The following is a 19,860-nucleotide window of genomic DNA, read 5'->3' on the forward strand; positions in this document are numbered from 1 at the left end:
ATTTACATAGGTAAACCCATTTTAACAATAGATACAACAAATTACACACCATTAAGAAGTATCTATCTCGTTTAATATGCATTATAAAAAGCCCCGAAAAGAGTTTTAAAAGTAGGAAATTTGAATCTCATACAATAGACTTACAGTTTAAAAAATTTTCTCAAGACCAATGAACCCAGCCACTAAAATGTAAGATGTGAAGATTAAGTTTTTATTCCTTAAAGATTATAAATCATATTTGTATGACAAACAAATTAAAAACTTCATTAACCCTTCACCCAGACTATTACCTATTTATTTATTTATATTCATACATTGTATTAATAGTTTCCCTAGTAAAAAAAAATACTTTAAGGTTTAAAGATTTCGTTTTTTTTTATTTTATCTTTAAGTATATTTTATACAAAATATATCAAATTTATCTGTCTTAAAGCTCGCCTAGTAGCAAAAGCCATTTAAGAAAGCTATTTTGATGTTATTAATCAATAAATATTTTTAAAGGTAGCAAATAATAATTGATTAATCGATTTTGATATATATATATCTATAATACAAAGTAGAACGATGTCTGTCTGTCTGTCTGTTTGTCTGTCTGTTTGTTTGTAGCGAAGGATCTCGCTTACCGCTGAACCGATCGGGTTCTCCTTAACAGGGTAGCTTCTCATAAGTCCCGGGAAGGTTTATAACTATTTTGGGGGAGGGTACCACCACCCTATCAGGAGAAATCGCCCCTGGAAAAAAAATTACCCCTCCCGAAAAAGAGACTCCAACGAAACATAAACCAATTATTTCTGTAATTAGATATTTTAAATAAAAAAAAACATTCAAAGTGCCACTAGAGGCCTCTAGGGGCGTAGCCGCTAGTATATATATATACTGGCGTCAACGAACCTAGCATCTAGGGGCTATGTATTCAACAGGGTAGGGAGGGGCTAGAAAAATAGCCTAAAACCAACCCAAGTCATAAAACTGAAAATAGAATAGCCTAAAACTATCACAGGATCTATGTTAAGCTTACCTAAAATGGAGAACCAATTCAGTTTAATGGTTATTGAGATATTAAGCTTCAGACAAAAAAACTTATCTAATTTGTATAATGATGTTTTTTATAGGATATTAATGCCTTTGGACTTTCTTTAACCTGCGTAGTTTTCAACCTTCCTCAAAGGGTATTAATGACGTATATGTCTCTATGAGCATTTTTGGGAACATCTTTTTTTAACAGGGTATAGTTTTTTTTATGCAAATATAGACTTTAACATTTTCATTAATATAGGTGAGGTGTAAATTTGTAGTTTTGAAGACCTCATGATTTATTAATTAAAATGAAAAAGGATGACAACATGCATAAAAGCGATGCTCGGTTAATTAGACTGTCAGACAAACGATATATAAACAAACATAGAGAAACAATGCATTTGATTTGATATTTAACATTATTTAGAAGTCTGAAGAAAAAAAAAGAATTTATACAACAAAATAAAGGATACTGAATAAGTAAGACTTTGTTATATAGATACCTCGCTTATACGCAGAGCCTTTTCCAGGGATTTGCCGAAAATTTTAAAGGAAACATCTAGCAAAGCTTAAAAACGATAGGACGGTTCTGACCTGAATAGAATGATAGCTTTATAAAATGTTGTACAGTTGGACGGACCCTAATTTGATAATGATCTATCCAGCCGTTTTTTGGACATACATAGTAATACACACACACACACACACACACATCTTACTACTTAATGATATATGTATGATGTAATACAATTAAATGATTAAAAATAATTTTCCTGTGCATTTTTCTCTGATATCTGTTTACTTAGAAGCATCATCTTTTAAATAATTCTTATCTTCTAAAGAAAATTATTGTCAATATGTTTAAATGAATTCTTCAGTAAAATTTGTTATGAAACAAAATCACATGTGAAAATAGATAGATAAAAAATGGATTGGAATAGAGTTAGTTGCATGTTATGTGTGATTTCATTAGTTAGTGGTGTTTTCATTGAGAAAAAGTATATCGAAATTAGTTTACTGATTTCATTTAGTTATTTTTAGATGCAAGGCGTGTTCTATAACTCTTCCCTCACCTCGTATGTCTGTCTGTCTGCATGTTTCTCTGTAAATAATTTATGATTTATTTGTACCTTGATGTTAATGGTTCTAAACCTAGCAAAAGGAACTAAACCAACTGTTATAGTAAATAGATATTTAAAAAAAAAATTTACCAAGGAACTAAAGGGATAACCAATGACCGATAAATTGATGTATATCCCCAATGATGATGCACGAAATTATTCCATCTGTACATTTCAATCTGCAGCGATAGAAACGACTTAACGAATAAACCAATCAATATTCAACAAACTCCCCAAAGTTGTTTATTCAAAGAATAAGAAAACGTTATTATTAAACTTTGGGAACAAGTGTATCAAACAGTCCAATGTCCCCTCCCTCTCAACTTTTACTATGTTTCAATAATCAGATCAAAGCTGTACGGACTATTTAAAAGACATAAATTGTAGAAATGTTTATTGTTATAAAATTCTGGACAAAGACCAAATTGTGTCAAAAAAGATCCATGTGACGTCATAAAAATGAGGGAGATAAGAGGAGAAGTAGGAAAGAAAACCCCTGAAAAAAGAGATGGATAATCACTCATTTCTATGACGCCAAATGGATTATTTTTGACACAATTCGGTCTTTGTCAAATTGCGCATGTTTAGAAAGGACTCTGAACTAAAGCTGCGCTGCAATGGACCTGAGGAATGGAGTACATGTACTTTCAGACTTCTGGAACAAGACAAGGAATTATTTTCTCGAATTCATTCGAAACCGGTGGATTAGAACTGGTTTTCATCAATACAAAAAAAACTATGACAAGCATCGTATTATATCCAGTTTTCTACGAATATAAAAATGCACAATTATAATATTAAAACCAGTTTTTTTAGCGTTTGCCTTTGGCATCTCGGTGCTAAAAAACTGTTTTTAATTGTACATTTTATATCCGCGGAAAGCTGTTTATAGTACTATGCTAAAAATAACTATTCACATAAATATTTTTCCTAATCATAGATATTCTTTTAAATGGTTTTAGCGCATTTTTCTTATGCTCAAATAATCAACCTTTTGCAAGAATGGCTGCTAAACACTTCAAAGTTGAGATATAGAGCTAAAAATGTATACAGATACTATTAGGGACATGTACTAGAACATATTAAAGTTTGAAGGTCATATCTCAACCAGGGAGGGAGTACTGGCCCCCCAAAGTCGACTACAGAAAATCCATTTTTTTAAGAAAAATGCGCTAAAACCATTTTTATATGTTGACACCTAAGTTTTTAATTTTCAACTTTACTGTACTTTTTCAACAAAAACTGTAATTTTTTTTGTTGTTTCATAATTTCCCTTAAAAAACGAAGAAAATAAGCCATTAATCATTAAATTCTGATAACTATAAGTGGGGTAAAATTGCTTTCAAAAAAGTGCTCATAAAAAAAACACACTGTATTTTAAGACACTAAGTTCATTTTTTCATCTCTTTTAATCAAGAATCCATCACAAAAAAAACCTAAGCTTTAAAAAACTAATCAATTCGTCAGTATAAATATTAAAGCTACTCTAAAAATGACTGTCAGGTTGTCCATTAGTAAGGAAAGGTATTTGGGATTCATCAAATGTGATTTTATTGGCTACTATAAGCTTCTGTATTTACAACTAAAGATTCCTTTAATTATTTTGATTTTGCATTAACAAGATAAAATATTATTTACCAGAGCTGTATGGCTGCAAGGAGAGGCAAATCAGAAAAATGTGAACAGTTTGGAAAATTTGGTTACAGAATAAATACTTACAACAAAGGTTGCACCATGCATATTACAGAAATAAGGAATAGTATATTATATAGTAAATAAATAACATAAAATAAAGGTTGCACCATGTAGAAATAAGGAAATCACGAAACCTTTTTGAAATAAACAAATGTTTTCTATTATGACTGACAGACCAAGATAAATTGTATGCTGTATGCTCTTTTGGAAGAGGTATTTCCACACAAAAAATCAGCAGTCTATCTTAAATAGCAGCCAAGAAGAACACATTTCCCACATAGCATTGCGGACGGACTGTAGGAGCCATAAAATGTCTTGGCCACTAAAAACTTGATATGCTATACTATATTAGTCTGGAGGACAAGGGAAACTGGACATGTATGTTTGTAGACACGAGGCCTAAACATATTGATGATAAACTTCAAGTCAACTTGATACCATCTGTAAAAACATTTGAAGGAAAATTCTTATCTATAAAATTTCAATACAAAGTTGTATTCTAATTCAACCAAAGAGATTTATAATTTTAGCATTAAAATATTAAGTTTAGTATTGTTTAGCATAGAGAAGATTTGAAAATATTTTTAATGTGTATTGTTGAGATTAAAAAAGTTAAACTGCACAAATTTAGTTTTTTTTAATTGCAAAAAAAAAAACATAATCTAACAGAATAACTAGTTAATAATTTCTTAAGATTAATTGTAAATTTTCTTTGATATTGTTAGCATATTGTTATATCGTTGAAAAAAAGTTAATGCCTTGATCAACAACTTAAAAAAATTCTTCACATCAGAATTAAGATAAATGAAGTAACGTTTAAGAATTTTCTAAAACTAGTGTCAGTGATCCAAGAGCCAAGTACAGTTACCTGGGATCCTAATCCTCCTATAGGCAAGTATTGTTTTAGATGGGAAGCTACTCTACAGCTCATTTTTTGTCTTTCTGTCCGTTTTTGTGCTGAAAAATGAAAATCTACTCCATGATAACTTGAATTGTTTCTCACAAAGAATTCTTGCCTTTGCTGTTTTGATTACATTTGAAAACTCTACCTCACTGTATTATACATAACTTGAATGCTATTGGTTTGCCCTGTTGTAATCTTTACCTTAAAGATAAATAATAAAAGTTGTGCAGTAAACCCCATCTATTGTAAAGTCATTTGAATACTTAAACAATCATCAAACAGAAAACACCCTTAAACATTAAATGCACTGAAATAATTTAAATTTTCAGAAAACGGCGTGAATGTGTTCAAGTTCAAGAACCACCAAACCCTCCTAGTGTCAATTGTGATGGAGAATGTGAGCCCAGCTCCCAATGTAACCTGGTCAATGGATAATGGACCAATTGATTTTTTTGTGGTCCATGCAAGAAAAATAGTTCCCTACACTGAGGGCATGCAAGTCACAGATACCTTGAGATTTGAGGGTGTGAAAGAATATCACAGAAGAAATATTACTTGCCACATCGAAATGTATGAAACTCTTGAAACTGGGGAAAGAAATTTGGTGTACAACAACTCCAAAACTGCAATGTTGAGTTGTAAAAATTGTCCTGAAGAATCTTCAACCACTCCTCTAATTGTACCAACAACTATCTCCACAATTAAATCTACAACTACTAGAGAATCAACTACACAATCCTCAACTGGAGAACCATCTACTTCTACAACCACAACAACTACTACCGTAACAACAACTACAATAGAAGAACAAACTACAGCTGAGCCAACTACCACAACAACTGAAGAAACTACTACTACTAAAGAAATTACTACAACAGAAGACACAACAACTACTGAAGACACAACAACTACTGAAAACATAACAACTACTGAAGACATAACAACTACTGAAGAGGACACAACTACTGAAGAAACAACAACAGAAGGTGCAAAGTCAACAAGCCCACTAGAACCAATAACGTCAGCAGTACCCAAATCAACAAGTTCATTGATTCCCACCACAACAACGCCTCAAGGACCCATCCCATGCATTTTTTCAAAAACTGCAGGTAAACTTTTATCATAACATGATTGAAAATACTTGGAATTAGTTAAAAAGTTATCATTTTCAATTTTCTTTTAAGATATGCTTAAGTTCAACAAAGCCCAAATTGTCCTGTTGTAACGTCATAAATTTCAGGATAGGAAATGGGAAGGGGGGAATAAAATCTCTTCAAAGGAGATGGAAGAAATAGGGTTCTCCTTTCTCTTTCTCAAAATTTATGACGTCACAACAGGACAATGTGGGCTTTGTCTTAAGTTCAGATGTCTTAGATTTTTATAGGTCATTATAGCGCCCCCCTTCCTTCCCTCCCTTCTAAGTATTTTTGATATACTCTTTCAGATTAGGGTTGGCCTAAAGATATAGTACTCAGTTTAAAGCCCCACTAGAAAAAACTCCCCATTAGTTTTAAATGTAAGATGTACATAGAAATAGTGCTTCATTTCAATGGAGTCAATTCTGTTTTTGGTCAATGAAAAAAAATTATTTTGCATAAGTACCAAAATTTATTAATTTTAAAGGCATTGGTAAAATCTTATTCAACGGGCTAGAAGATTGTCTGTACAAGAATGTGACATGGAATGTGAAGGTCGGGGACACTCACAGCTCTATCAAGATGAAACTACTCGAGTATATGACAAAGACAGATAACTCTGATTGTGAAGACTTTGTCCGAGTCAAGTCTGGTATCACTGGGGTCTTTCTCACTGAAAAGATGTAAGTAGTTTTATTTATGGTTTAGTTGCTTGGCTGCATCTGCGGCTGATTTTATATTTGGTAGCTGCAACTTTCTGAAAGCCCTGTCTACTAACAACGTGTTAGGCTGCGAGAGGCTGCATGTATATTTAGCGACACTTGATAGTCAAATAGAATTAGAGCTGCTGCCGAGCCCTAACTTATTTCTTTTTCAAGTTCGACACTTAAAAAATTAGAGCAAAATTATTCTTCTTAAGGCAACCTCTTTTTCGCTAATCTTATCTATTAATTTAAATAATTTATATTCGAACTCTTAAGTTGTTATTTAATATTAGTTATCTATTTGTAATAACGCTTACAATTTATTTTTTTTTAACAATAATTATTCTTAATCTTAATTATTTTTCATTTCAGATGTCTGACAAATACAGAAAGTCCTAAGATCAGTATTGATCCATTTTGTGGCAAATCTTTCATTCAACTTGTGTTGACAGCCAGAGATTTAACAAAGATAAAATTGAAAGCCAATTATTATGGTTTTACCCCCACTAATGATAATGATGTACCAAATTGCAATTCATACTCGCCTAATAAATAAGTTGTTCTTACATTTCAGTTTTTTTGTAAAAAAGCTACTCTATAAATTACTATGTTATTTGTCCATTTAAAAAAAAGTTTTTCAAGATAAGACAAACTTTATTTGGTTGGAAAATTATTCATCTTACATTATCAAAAAAGTTATAAGGGCAAATCCTATGAAAATTCTTAGGCTAGCCTAGAGGAGTTAGGGTTTCCAAAGACTTACATATCAAAGGATATTATGAAAGGGGAAAAATTGTCGTCAATTTAGTTTGCTAACATGGACATTACTTATTGGTCAGTTCTTTCATCCAGTAGAAGAGGAGGAGATGGTGCAAAGGGGGTGGAAGGGGGGAATCGTTATTTAACCCCGCTGAGAGTTTCACTTTATTAGAAAACATGAAAATTTGGTGTAAGATCCAAGTAATGATATATCCATTTTTATAACTATACAAGGAAACCTAACTAGGATAGCCTAGATAATTTTATAAGATTTTGCTAATTGGACGATTTAATATTCTTCTTCATCAGTATCATCATCAGCCATTCCAATCTAAAATATTAAAAAATAAAACCAAACAAAAAACTGCATATTCATTCAGAGAGAGAGGGGACAATGAGCTGTTTATTACACTAGTCCCCAAAGTCCTATGATAACATTTTCCTATTGTTTTCTTAACAACTTTGGGGACTTTTATTAAATTTTGATTGGTTGGTTCATTAAGATTAGTGTTGGAACAATTCAACACTAATTGAAATCTACAAACGGGATTATTTTGTGCATTATCATTGGACATTTACATCAATTTATCGGCCATTGTCAGATCCATGAGAAATTTAGAAGCTGTGATTTTTAAGAACATGTACATAAATAAATCCAATTAATCATTTACTTTGTGTTTTTTTTTTAATTTTTTGCATAGGTATTTTCTTGGATTTTGACTTTTTTACATCCTTAATTTTGTTCTCTTTTTTAAGAATATTCAAAGACAATGAATTTTCCTAGGTTTTTTTATCATGAAAAGTTTTTCTTTGACATTTATTAATAATATAAATTGAATGCAAAATTATATATGTAGTATAAATTTAGTAAATTTGCATGGCTAACCAGGAAAAGCCTAAATTCATCTGTTTCAAATTTGCCTGTCAGATCAGAGACAAGATGAGGAGGGGCAAAACATTCAGATTAACACACATTTTTTTATCAAGGCATGAATTCAATTATCCTCCAACACCAAAATCAATTTCAATGTGGTAATCTTTCAATTAAATTTTTTGAAATTATTTTGCAACTTCTTTGCATTACAACTTTTTTGGTACAATGCACTTAATCATGAGTATATGAAAATAAAAGATAGCTTCAAACAAGAACTAAAAAACTCCCATATTATACTCATTGAGCTGAGGAATGCCGCGTGAGTTTGCATAATTGTTGGCGGCTGGCCCCTGCCCCAACAAAAAACGTTGCAGTAATCAAGACTTTATTATGAGACAAGAATTTCTACCACTGCCCCCCCCCCTCACCCCCTGACAAATATGTGTCTGGTCAATTCATTTCTTGTAGATAAAAATAAATTTGTGTCAAAGGAAGATTGAAAGCATAGCAAAATAATAAGGAAATTAAACATTCTATCATTTTACAAAATGTCATGTTTTAACACAAATTAGCCAATTGCACTATTTGTCTCCCGATTGGCTTATATTTTAGTCACCTCTCCTTTGATCCCTAATTATGGTGCTTTCCCACAAAGTGTCAGTCGAGCACATCAACCCCATACATGCCCTAACTCTGCGGGCTATCCTTTGCCCACTATAACCTAACCTAACCTAACCTAGCTTAAGGTAAAAATATCTATCTATCCATCCTCCCCTTTTCAATATCAATTAATTTCAAAAAGCTCGAGTAAAAACTTTGTGGGAAATAGCCATAATTCTTAACTCATTCCTATAATACGAAAACTATATTCAATTCAAATATATTAACCAACCTCTTCATAGTCCTTTTCAAGGGCAGCAAGATCCTCTCTGGCCTCATGGAACTCGCCCTCCTCCATACCTTCCCCAACATACCTAGTAGGTATATATAGTCTCAAGAATCAATTTTTAATTAAATGGATTTATAATAGAACACTGGGCTGCTCGGTTGCTGTGCATTTAAGGGCAGATTGCAAAAAAATCGTGACTTAGTTGCGAATTTTTTACTTTTTTGCGGTTAAAGAAGAATCAAGATGGTCGCGAATAAATTTCCAGCTGCCATTCTTGTAATGAATAATGCTGATTATTCAAAATAGGGTGGCTTGACTTAGGCTGTTGACTTTGCGAATTTTTAAATATAGGCAGCTGCCAATCCCTGTTTAAACATACCAACTGAAGAAAAAGAAATAAAATATTTACCAATGAACAAAAGCTCTCTTGCTGTACATCAGATCAAACTTGAAATTCAATCTTAACAAAAAAAGTTAACATCTAAAATAAATTTACATGTACTTACTTACATAATCTTTCCAGATTTAAACATAGATAGATAACATTGTGCCTAATGGTTGTAGGAATCAATATTCCAAAACTTAAGTCAATTGGATAATTGGATAATAATCGTTCAAAAAATGCATACAAATTCATATATAGACATAGGGGCTTTCTAAAATGATTTTAGAGTTTCTACGCTATCTATTTTGTACCTAATTGTTAAAGAAATCATCTTTCAAAGTTTGAAGTCGATAGAAAGATTCTAACATGCCCAACTCAAAGATCAAAGCTATCCGTTACGGAAGAACGAAAGCTCAAAATAGAAAAGCTTCACTTTTGAAAAGAGCGTATTTTCTATATTTATGGTTGTAGTTGACAATTTATGTGGTTCACCAATATCTTATGACAGTGATCTGGTTAACAAACATGGTAATGAACCATTATGTGCGCCCATCTTTTATTAATTAGCTTCAAGCTTTAGACTTAATTCTAATATGAAGGAAGTTAAAGAAAAGGTTAATGACCCAAATTAAATCTATAAAGGAATATATAAATTTCTATATTCCTGTGGAAAATCTATACAGTATAAGTTCAGAAAGATTTGACACCTGAGGTGAATTCTTAAAAAACTTTTGCCACACTAAAATCAGTTTGCCTCACTAAAATCAGTGAGGCAAATTAAGAATTTAGAGGGGATAATTTTGCCTCACTAAAATTTTAGTGGGGCAAACTGATTTTAAAACGACCAAGCTAATATTGCTTGATTCACTTCTACAAGAGATGCGATTGATAATGAAGATTTTTTTCTTTGAAATATATTTCGTTATGAAGCAGCAGTAGTTACTAATTTATAAATGTTATGGTTGAGATAGATTTATAACTGTTAAAACTGATTTTAGTTGTGCAAAAGTTTTTTTTTAAGAATTTAAGAATCAGTGAGGCAAATTAATCATTATTATTTAGGTAATTTTGTCTCTTAATGTTTACTAGCATGTAATTATTGTTATGCAAAAAAAGACATTATTTTTCAAGTGCCATAAAACTTTCCGTATTAAATTCAAACACATAAAAAAGTATACATAGGTAAATGATATATTTATCAAATAAGTGACATGCACGGCGATTCTCTACAAGGTTATTTAAATAGAATGGCGTGCCTTCCTAATTTAATAATATTCAAATTTTAATACCTTGACCAAGCCTCTACGATGGCAGTAGAATTGGATAGCATGCAAACTGACCGCGGAACAGCAGCCTTTATGTTAAAATAAATATAAAGTCTAAGAATACTAAAATAATAATTTTTTTTTTGTATTTCCAACCTTCAATTCATGAATGTTTATCATATCTGTAAAACATATATCAAGAAAAATTATTAATAATCATAGTAAATATTTCAACCACATAAAGTATGCGCATGAACGTTTTATAAACAGACCCAATACCAAGGACGTCCAATCTTTTTTGTTGGGGAGGGGTAATCACCCCTTTCCCCCCCCCCCCTTGGACGCCCCTGTCTAATACTGTGCTTTTTATATTTAGGGCAGAAGAAAAGGTAAAAGAGGATATAACGGAGAATCAGCTAATAGTAAAAAATGACGTCATATAATACAAATGGAAAATGATTGGCCAGTATACATTTTACCATTGGTCATTTAAAATGAATACTGGTCTATCATTGGTCATTTGCATTGTATGGATTATTTTTTATAGGCACTCTAAGCTGCTTCATGAAAGAGCTTTATAGGAAGGAATTGATTATCTACCCAGATTTAATAACCTGTGATGATCCAGGAACAACGCTCATTGGTTCATTGTTTATACCTATAACATTATACATTTTTGATTGTATTTGATGGTTTCAAATTAGGGTTACTTTTTTTGCCAAATACTGGATACCGGATATACGGTTCCGGCCGGATATCTGGCCAACGTTCGATATCCGGCAATTTACCGGATATCCGGCCGGATAACCGGATATCCGGCGTCAAAAATCAGCCGGATATCATGTAACCGGATAGTTTTAATATTCGGTATCCGGCCGGAAATTGAAAAAAGCCGGATATCCGGCCCAACCCTATTTCAAATGTCATTTTTAAATGTGAGATATTTTTGTAATAATGCAAAAAGAAGTTTTAAAGGAATTGAAATTTTGGACGCCTTTTTTCCCTCTTTTTTTAGTCGACTAATAACAAAACCTTGTGCATGTCACTGATTAACCAACAATATGTTCTAAAAAATATTAGGACCATTATATAATTCAGTAACCAAATATAATTTATGAGTAATGAGATTAAACTTCAACTTACTTACCCCATTTGAATCCAGTAGGACTCCACTTGACCATTTGAATAGTTCTCTTGGTTTTCATATTTGCTATTGCATTATTTATGTCCTAAAAATATATTTGTTTGTCTTTATTTGTTGACATAAAATAACTTAATAAATTTCGCTGAATTAGAATCGGTTTTGATCCATACTGAAAAATCATGTATCGTATCGTAAAGAAGGATCGGGCTAACAAAACTGGTATCAATGTTGTGATTTTTATTTTGATATTCGTGTATGATTTTTCGGCATGGCTCAAAACCGGTTCTAATCAAACGGATATTAATCCGTTTTGAAGCCATTCTGGAAAAATTCCTACTTGATTTTTATAGGTTTAGTGATTTCAAAAGGAAAGAAAAAAAAGACATAATAAACTAAATCTTAAAATATGCCTAGAAATCATTACTAAAGCTGAGACAGACAAAAAAAACACCTAGTTACTTTTTTATATGTAATAGAAGATGATTAAAGTCCCTTAACTGATTATGACGTCATACGATAGAATAGACAATGAGAGGCCAGTATACCTGTAATTGACCAATGGTAAAAGTTATGCCTCTCATTGGTTATTTTATCGTATGACGTCATAATCTGTTGAGGGACTTTTGTAAAAATATTTGACCTTTGGTACAACATCTCCTCTATAAAGCAAACAAACTGCCATATATTGACCCAACCTGCAAAAAAAAAACAATTTAATATTATTTTATTTTAGAATGATTATAATGGCTCAATTATAAAAGTCATTTCTGCTGGATTAAACCAGTTCTAAGCAACGTATTTTAGACAAGTTAAAAAAATATATTCATATAAAAAACAATAAAATTAAAATCGGATTTATGCCACTTGGGCCCAACAAAATTACAATAACAATTTTTTATTATATTATCCGCGGATAGTTGTCTATAATGCGAAATTATTAAAACCTGGGATCACACATGACCATTTGATTGGATGGTTCAAAACATTCCGAGGTTATGTCCAGCACTGAATTTCTCTCATGACCAGATTTACTAAATGAGGATAAAAATCATGCCAAATAGCCAGGGCTCGGCAGCCGCCCATACGCCTGAAATTTAAACCCGCTTTTATGTATAAAAATTCTGAAGTGATAGATTGCCTGTTTGGGAACAGGTTTAGACATCCAGCTAAATTTAAATTTTCAATATGACGATTTCAATGAGACTTATGCGTGGATGCCGAGCCCTGCCAAAAGCTTTCCAATTTTTTGTTCATATTTTTTTATACCTATTAACTAACGCATTTTTAAACAAAGATTCTCCTATTTTATAAAATAGTAAGGTTTTTTTTGTCTGTCCATTCATATTTCAAAAGCAACAAATCTGCTTCAGTTCTACTTGTTTGGAAGCTTCATATACTACTTTCACTAAGAAAGTCCATTTAAAAAAAAACAAAAAAACTTAACTAACATTAAATCTCTAGTAAAAGATTAAGGGGTTGGGGGATAAAATTAAAATCCTTACCTGACAGCTTGTATTGGAGAATAAGTAACCAATGGGAAGTGAATTCTGATAATAATCAATATTTATGTAAATCTCAAATATTCAATTTTAAATTACAAAATGTTATTGTTTTGAATTTAGAAAAATAGAAATTAAATCACAAAACCTCTTCAATTTTAAATTTATAAATTCAAATGGATATTATATTTAAAAGGGAATTATTGCTGTCAATTTAGGTTGCTAATATAGTCGTCAGATATTGGTGAATACGTTCCTTCATTGTGAGGGGATTTTATTTCATAAATATTCCTTGGATAGGGAACCAGATTGGTTTGGAACTCATTGAGGTCAACATTTAAAGCTCCTTCAAATCTCAGCGAGGCTGTAACTGATGACACTACCTAAATGTTCAAAATATACAATCCTCAAAGATTTCTTTTAATAGAACCAAGGGTTAAGAAAAAGTGTTGGTACCAATAAAATATAAAGATAACCAGCAAGGGTTGGGAACAAAAATAGTTGTGGGCCTTTTCAACCTGGAAAGCATAAAACCACAGGTGGATTTTTTACGAAAAAAAATCAAATAAAATCCTATGTTAATAACCCTTTTTCACAAAACAATTTTGCCTCACCAGCAAGCAGCGACTCAAATTTTTAAAAAAGAATCCTCCTCTGTAATGTTTCCTTGGTCAAAAGATCCCAGAAAAGAACAGACTTATTATCCTAGCAATTTTTGAGGTAGACATTCAATTGCTACATTGTAAATGATTTATAAAATAACCTGTGAAACAATTTGATTGAGCTCCTTGTAGCTTGCCAAGGGAACATCCAATTGCCGCCTTAATATGATTAAATAAAAACAGTAAATATATTAAGATAGAAAGTAGAATTCTAATAAAAGGAGTAGTTTTCTTACTTGCAGATGTTGAATACAGCTTCATTATCCATTAGGAAAGTAACAGCATCACTCTCCATGGTAGCATGAGTAGCTAGCACAGCATTGTATGGCTCTACTACAGCTGTTGACATCTAAACAAGGAAAGTAACAGCATCACTCTCCATGTTAGCATGAGTAGCTAGCACAGCATTGTATGGCTCTACTACAGCTGTTGACATCTAAACAAGGAAAGTAACAGCATCACTCTCCATGGTAGCATGAGTAGCTAGCACAGCATTGTATGGTTCTACTACAGCTGTTGACATCTAAACAAGGAATGTAACAGCATCACTCTCTATTGTAGCATGAGTAGCTAGCACGGCGTTGTATAGCTCTACTACAGCTGTTGACATCTAAACAAGGAAAGTAATAGCATCACTCTCCATGGTAGCATGAGTAGCTAGCACGGCGTTGTATGGCTCTACTACAGCTGTTGGCATCTAAACAAGGAATGTAACAGCAACACTCTCCATGGTAGCATGAGTAGCTAGCACAGCATTGTATGGCTCTAGTACAGCTGTTGACATCTAAACAAGGAATGTGACAGCATCACTCTCTATGTTAGCATGAGTAGCTAGCACAGCATTGTATGGCTCTACTACAGCTGTTGCCATCTAAACAAGGAATGTAACAGCATCACTCTCCATGGTAGCATGAGTAGCTAGCACTGCATTGTATGGCTCTACTACAGCTGTTGACATCTAAACAAGGAAAGTAACAGCTTCACTCTCCATGGTAGCATGAGTAGCTAGCACTGCATTGTATGGCTCTACTACAGCTGTTGACATCTAAACAAGGAAAGTAACAGCATCACTCTCCATAATAGCATGAGTAGCTAGCACTACGTTGTGTGGCTCTACTACAGCTGTTGCCATCTAAACAAGCTATAGAATCAATGACTGGAAAATGACAACTTATTAAAAACTTTATTGCCCTCCAATTATCCGAAGGTAGAAATAATTTGTTATGTTGTAATTTTTACCTATTTGAACAATTTTGCAGTTAATAATAAACATAATATACAACCATAACTGTCATTTAGTTATTTTGAGTGAGAATTAATTTTGGATGTATTTGTCCTTGTTATTGTATATACCTGAGGAGCTGGGTAAACAGCAAAGTCTAGAATATTCTTCCTCTGATATTCTCTTGCCAAGGAATCTAGAAGCAGAGAGCTGAACCCAGAACCAGTTCCTCCACCATAGCTAAACGTATTCTTGGGCATTAGAAATATAAAATACTGGGAAAAAAGTATTCTAAAAGCGGTGAAAATTAATTATCCTTATATAAAAGTAATAGGATGTCTTTCTGTTGTATGTAAGCTAAACGCTGAACTGATATGGTTCTCATTTTAAGTGAATCTTCTCATAGGTAATATATAGGGCTCTTCCGTTCATAACTGCAAGAAGCTGCCACATTTTTAAGCCTTAAACCAACCCAAAACTTGAGTAAAATGCATTTTTAAACTGGTTTACCCTTTAAAGAGTACCTTTGCTTCAGATAGATAATCTATACATTGATATTTTTGGAAGTTTACCTATGATAAAGCAGAAATCCTTGAAATCCTTCTGTCATCTCTACCTGTCTCCTAAAATAAATACAATTTGAAATCTAGAGCAGTTTTGTGACGAAGCCCAATCTGTAACACTTTTGCACCACTTTTGATTCATGTGACGTAATAAAAATAAGGGATTCTCCATCTCTTTTTTAGGGGTTTTCTTTCCTACTTCTCCTCTCATCTCACTCATTTTATGACGTCACAGGAATCAAAAGTGGTACAGATTTGGCTTCGTCCAGTTTTGGCTTTATCAACTTTTGGTATTTTTCTAACTTTGATGCAAACTTTAATTTTGGCATATTTCTAACATCAAGTATTTTAGTTGATTTGCATTTCAACAGGTAGCAAAAATATAGAGACTGTGTTTTTGCCTTTGGTAAGTTTTTGCAGTTTCAATATTTATTTCAAAATGGCCAAGTAAATGGCTGTCAAATTCACAGTTTTTTTTATGAAAATTTGACTAAAAGCTGTAGATAACTTATTTATTTTATATACTTTTTTCATTTTTTATCATTTTCTTATTAGGGTGTATGAAAGATACCTGATTCTATCCATAACTCTATCCAGCATTTCTTTCCCAACAGTATAATGACCACGGGCAAAATTATTCGCGGCATCTTCCTTTCCACTAGGTATATATAAGGATGAATTTGATGCAATTAATAAGTTTTACCAACAATTACTGTTACTTTATAAAGACTAATCATAAATCAAACTTGGCCACCAAAGTTTTAAGCTAAAGAATGGCCGAATGTGTTTATTTATTCGCAAAACTATATTGGGGCCATTACTCATTATATTGTACAGTCCAATGTCCTTGGAATTTTAAGATAATAATATTTATAGCAGGGGCATGCTCTGGGTTAGGCCAAAATTTAGGGGTATGCGAGCTTTAGGGAAATTTAATCCAGGAACAAGATTTGTTTTATTCCAATTGGGGTGCATACACCCCCCCTAAACTAAACCCCTTACATAATCAACATACTCAAAAATTTCCCAAAGGCCTACAGGCGGCTGACGCGCAGCTGTCAAGCCCTGATGTATATTTAGTCATTTCTTTTGTCCAAATTTGAGTGGTTTTTACCTAATCATTGTTTCAGGATGAAACAGTTTTCCATAGGGGCTTGACTTTATCTGAACATAGCAAATATGGTTTTCAATGCTTTAGAAACAAATGAAAATAACGGGGTATTTTTTCCGTTAGTCAGGTTAGGTTATTTATATTGGACCCTTGTAGCTCCGTAGGGTTACGGAAACACAATCACAGGCTCCAGAGGGTTTGGTCACTTTTGCGTTTTCAATTTTTTTTAAGGTAGGAAGGAGTGTTTCAGAGCTCGATAGGCACTTTGATGGGAAAGCAGCATTAAAGCATTTCTTGTATTATAATTTATAATAAATTGAAAATAAAATTAATGTAATAAAAAGATACTCTTTCAGTTAAAGAACTTTTAAATACCTCATCAATGACTGATGGTTCAAGGTCCACAAAAATTGATCTTGGTACATATTTGCCTTTTCCTATAAAAATGTATAATAACGGTTTCATAAATTACATTTGTATCCTTCTTAAACTTTTAATTTAAAGAATAAAATATTATTAATTATTAATAAAACAAGGATGACAACATCCATAAGTAGCGAAGCACAAAATATCATGGATGGGAATGCGGACAAGGAGATTTAAAGAGTATTTGTTAAAATCAAGAATCACGAAACCTTTTATCACATCCCGAAACATTTTTTTTATTCATAACATTTATAATTTGTAGCACAACTGACAGACTAACAGACAAGTAAATTACAATCGAGATACTCATTGGTATAATGAATCTTTGCAACAAAAAAATCAGCCGTCCATCATGAATAAAAGCTGAGAGAATCACATTAAATAACTGGATGTTCCCAATGACCCTGTGCCGACTTTCAATTGGATCTTTTAAAATCAACGAATAGCGTCGTTAATATTAACACATCCAAGTCGCTACAAAAAAAAGCAGAAAGCAATTTGCTAGCAGACAGAAAAGGTCCAGGGGATCCAGTTAGTAGTCTGGTTACACATCTATACTATAAATTTATTTTACGGACAGACAAAGTGAATTACAGAGTAGCTTCGCTACTAACAAAAATAATTTAGTTCTATACCTGTTTCACTGTAGAAAGAAGACATATCCGCATAACACTTGTCTATGCAAGTTCCATCTGGTCCTAATCCTAGTAAATATCATATTCTATTAGAAGAAAAGTTAGTAGTTGTGTCTATATGTCTGTAATACTGCTCTCGATTCGGTTCTCTACTCAATACTCAATCTCATTCACTAAGTGAAGTAGCACGCTCTATCTGGTCCTATTTCTATTCACATGGTATTTGAGGCAAATCTACACTATAACTTAAGTGGTTATGTCTGTATGTCTTTTCTTTTGTCTCTTTCTGTAATGCTGCTCTCGATTCGGTTCTCTACTCAAATACACATACATTCACAATAAAGTGAAGACTTGAAACAAAAGTTTGGTTTATTATATCTCTCTGTATCTTTCTGTATATCTTTCTCTTTATTTTATGATTATACACAGTTTTGCTCCTATTAGTCGTAATCGTCCTTGTTTATTCAAATAATGCTAGATGCGTTGACTAAGCTAAGTTGTTGATATCTCTACAAAAATGTTTATCAGATATCTGAACCATTGCCCACCTTGTCTAAGTTTTATCTTTGCTGCTGTTTTTAACAATTTGACTTAAACAAAAAATAAAACAGTCCTAATATGTTCAGTCTTTTGTTGAAAGTTTTTTGCTTGAAAAGAAACCTTTGTAAAAAATGATTTTGATTATTCAAATTAGTCCTTTTACAAAATATTTAATTCTGTTTGGATATTCTCACATTTCACACATGCAGTGCTAGGTTCCATTTTACAATGAAGCTTCATGTAGGTCCTGGCAATGTTTTGGGGGAGGGGACCTTCACCCTCCATAGATAAACAACTACATAGAAAAAATACCAAATACCTCTTTCCTCCCGAAAATTGTTCTCAATTTTCCTTTTTAAAACGAAAATTTAAATTGAGGGTCGACTAACCCCCCACTCTGTTCTAAAATGCGCATTAAAGCATCTTTAGGCGTAGCCCCTAGTCTTGAGTGAATAAATACTAACAGTAACTACATACCATGTTCTAGACCAAATAGTTGCCATGCCTCGAATCCAATCTGGCAACCAGCTTGACCAATATGAATGCTGTAAAAAAAGAGGCGACCTAAAATCTAGTTGTTTTCAAAATTTTAAAGTAACTATTTAATAAAGTGCTTAGTTGTTTTTAAAACTGTTTATGTGGCATGTAAAAAGTCTTGCCTTTGGCAACATTATATCAAATTGTGCTCGTATAGTCAGCCTTATTTCGATCCAGTAAATAAGATTTGAAATTGAAAAGTTAATTCTAACAAGCCTAAATTAACGATAAGTTCTATATGTTAAGGACGGAGGTACTGCGGACAATCTTACCGAAAGTATAGAAAAGCTTTGCTCTAAAAAAACCTTAATGCTTCTCTAGGCATGGTGTTGAAAGTTTAGTTGACAATTTTTCGCCACGTATCTTTATCAACTCTAAATACTAACTAAATTTATCAAAAAATGTTCCAATTTTATTATCAATTTTTTTTGCTTCCTGCGATAATTTTTTTATTGAAATTGTTGTTTTGATAAGTATGAGGTCGGTCCGTCGTTAATGCACTTGTCGGAGAATATAGAAATATGTAGAAACGTGGCAAAAGAAAAAAATCATAATGGTGTTTTTCCAGGGTTTGGAACACATACACCACATTTTTTCGAAACATGAAAAGGGGATGACCGCTTAGGGTACAAGTCCATTCCACGCCAACTTGAACATACTCTGCGTGTTAATTGCAGTGTTTTGTGTTCAGTCGCCAGGTAACAACCAACTCTTTGACTGTACGACCTTTCTTTGCAAGTCTTTATTGTGCAATGTACATGGTAATGAATTG

At 32.6% G+C, this 19,860-nt stretch overlaps 3 protein-coding genes across 4 annotated transcripts in view; 2 read left to right on the plus strand and 1 right to left on the minus strand.

Moving 5' to 3' along the window:
- The first annotated feature begins 1,882 nt into the window (after window positions 1-1,882).
- LOC145313364 (uncharacterized) lies at window positions 1,883-7,143 on the plus strand. The gene is made up of 8 exons (XM_080152726.1): window positions 1,883-2,015; window positions 2,727-2,806; window positions 3,778-3,890; window positions 4,184-4,290; window positions 4,669-4,724; window positions 5,067-5,846; window positions 6,361-6,556; window positions 6,950-7,143. Exons 1-8 carry the CDS (start codon window positions 1,945-1,947, stop codon window positions 7,131-7,133), a joined length of 1,587 nt encoding a protein of 528 aa, XP_080008852.1. The 5' UTR covers window positions 1,883-1,944; the 3' UTR covers window positions 7,134-7,143.
- Window positions 7,144-7,215: 72 nt separating this feature from the next.
- On the minus strand, window positions 7,216-19,499 carry LOC145313366 (tubulin alpha-2 chain-like). Its single transcript, XM_080152728.1, has 20 exons — window positions 19,394-19,499; window positions 19,029-19,096; window positions 18,012-18,080; window positions 17,326-17,387; window positions 16,954-17,003; window positions 16,411-16,497; window positions 15,849-15,899; window positions 15,408-15,516; window positions 14,291-14,403; window positions 14,156-14,213; window positions 13,684-13,775; window positions 13,396-13,440; window positions 12,838-12,924; window positions 12,534-12,588; window positions 11,897-11,978; window positions 11,364-11,407; window positions 10,774-10,838; window positions 9,509-9,559; window positions 9,103-9,184; window positions 7,216-7,667 (listed from the first exon to the last, which is right to left on the minus strand). Exons 1-20 carry the CDS (start codon window positions 19,411-19,413, stop codon window positions 7,626-7,628), a joined length of 1,332 nt encoding a protein of 443 aa, XP_080008854.1. The 5' UTR covers window positions 19,414-19,499; the 3' UTR covers window positions 7,216-7,625.
- The window catches only part of LOC145313368 (pre-mRNA-splicing factor 38B-like), a 100,028-nt gene continuing 90,493 nt past the window's right edge, over window positions 10,326-19,860 (plus strand). For both annotated transcript variants that reach the window (XR_013877313.1, XM_080152729.1), the window contains exon 1: window positions 10,326-10,361. The gene's annotated coding sequence lies outside the window, so the exon portion shown is untranslated. The remainder of the gene's footprint in view (window positions 10,362-19,860) is intronic.

Source organism: Acartia tonsa, chromosome 3 (genome assembly GCF_053477335.1).
Source record: "Acartia tonsa isolate MP-2025a chromosome 3, ASM5347733v1, whole genome shotgun sequence".
Taxonomy (NCBI): Eukaryota; Metazoa; Arthropoda; class Copepoda; order Calanoida; family Acartiidae; genus Acartia; species Acartia tonsa.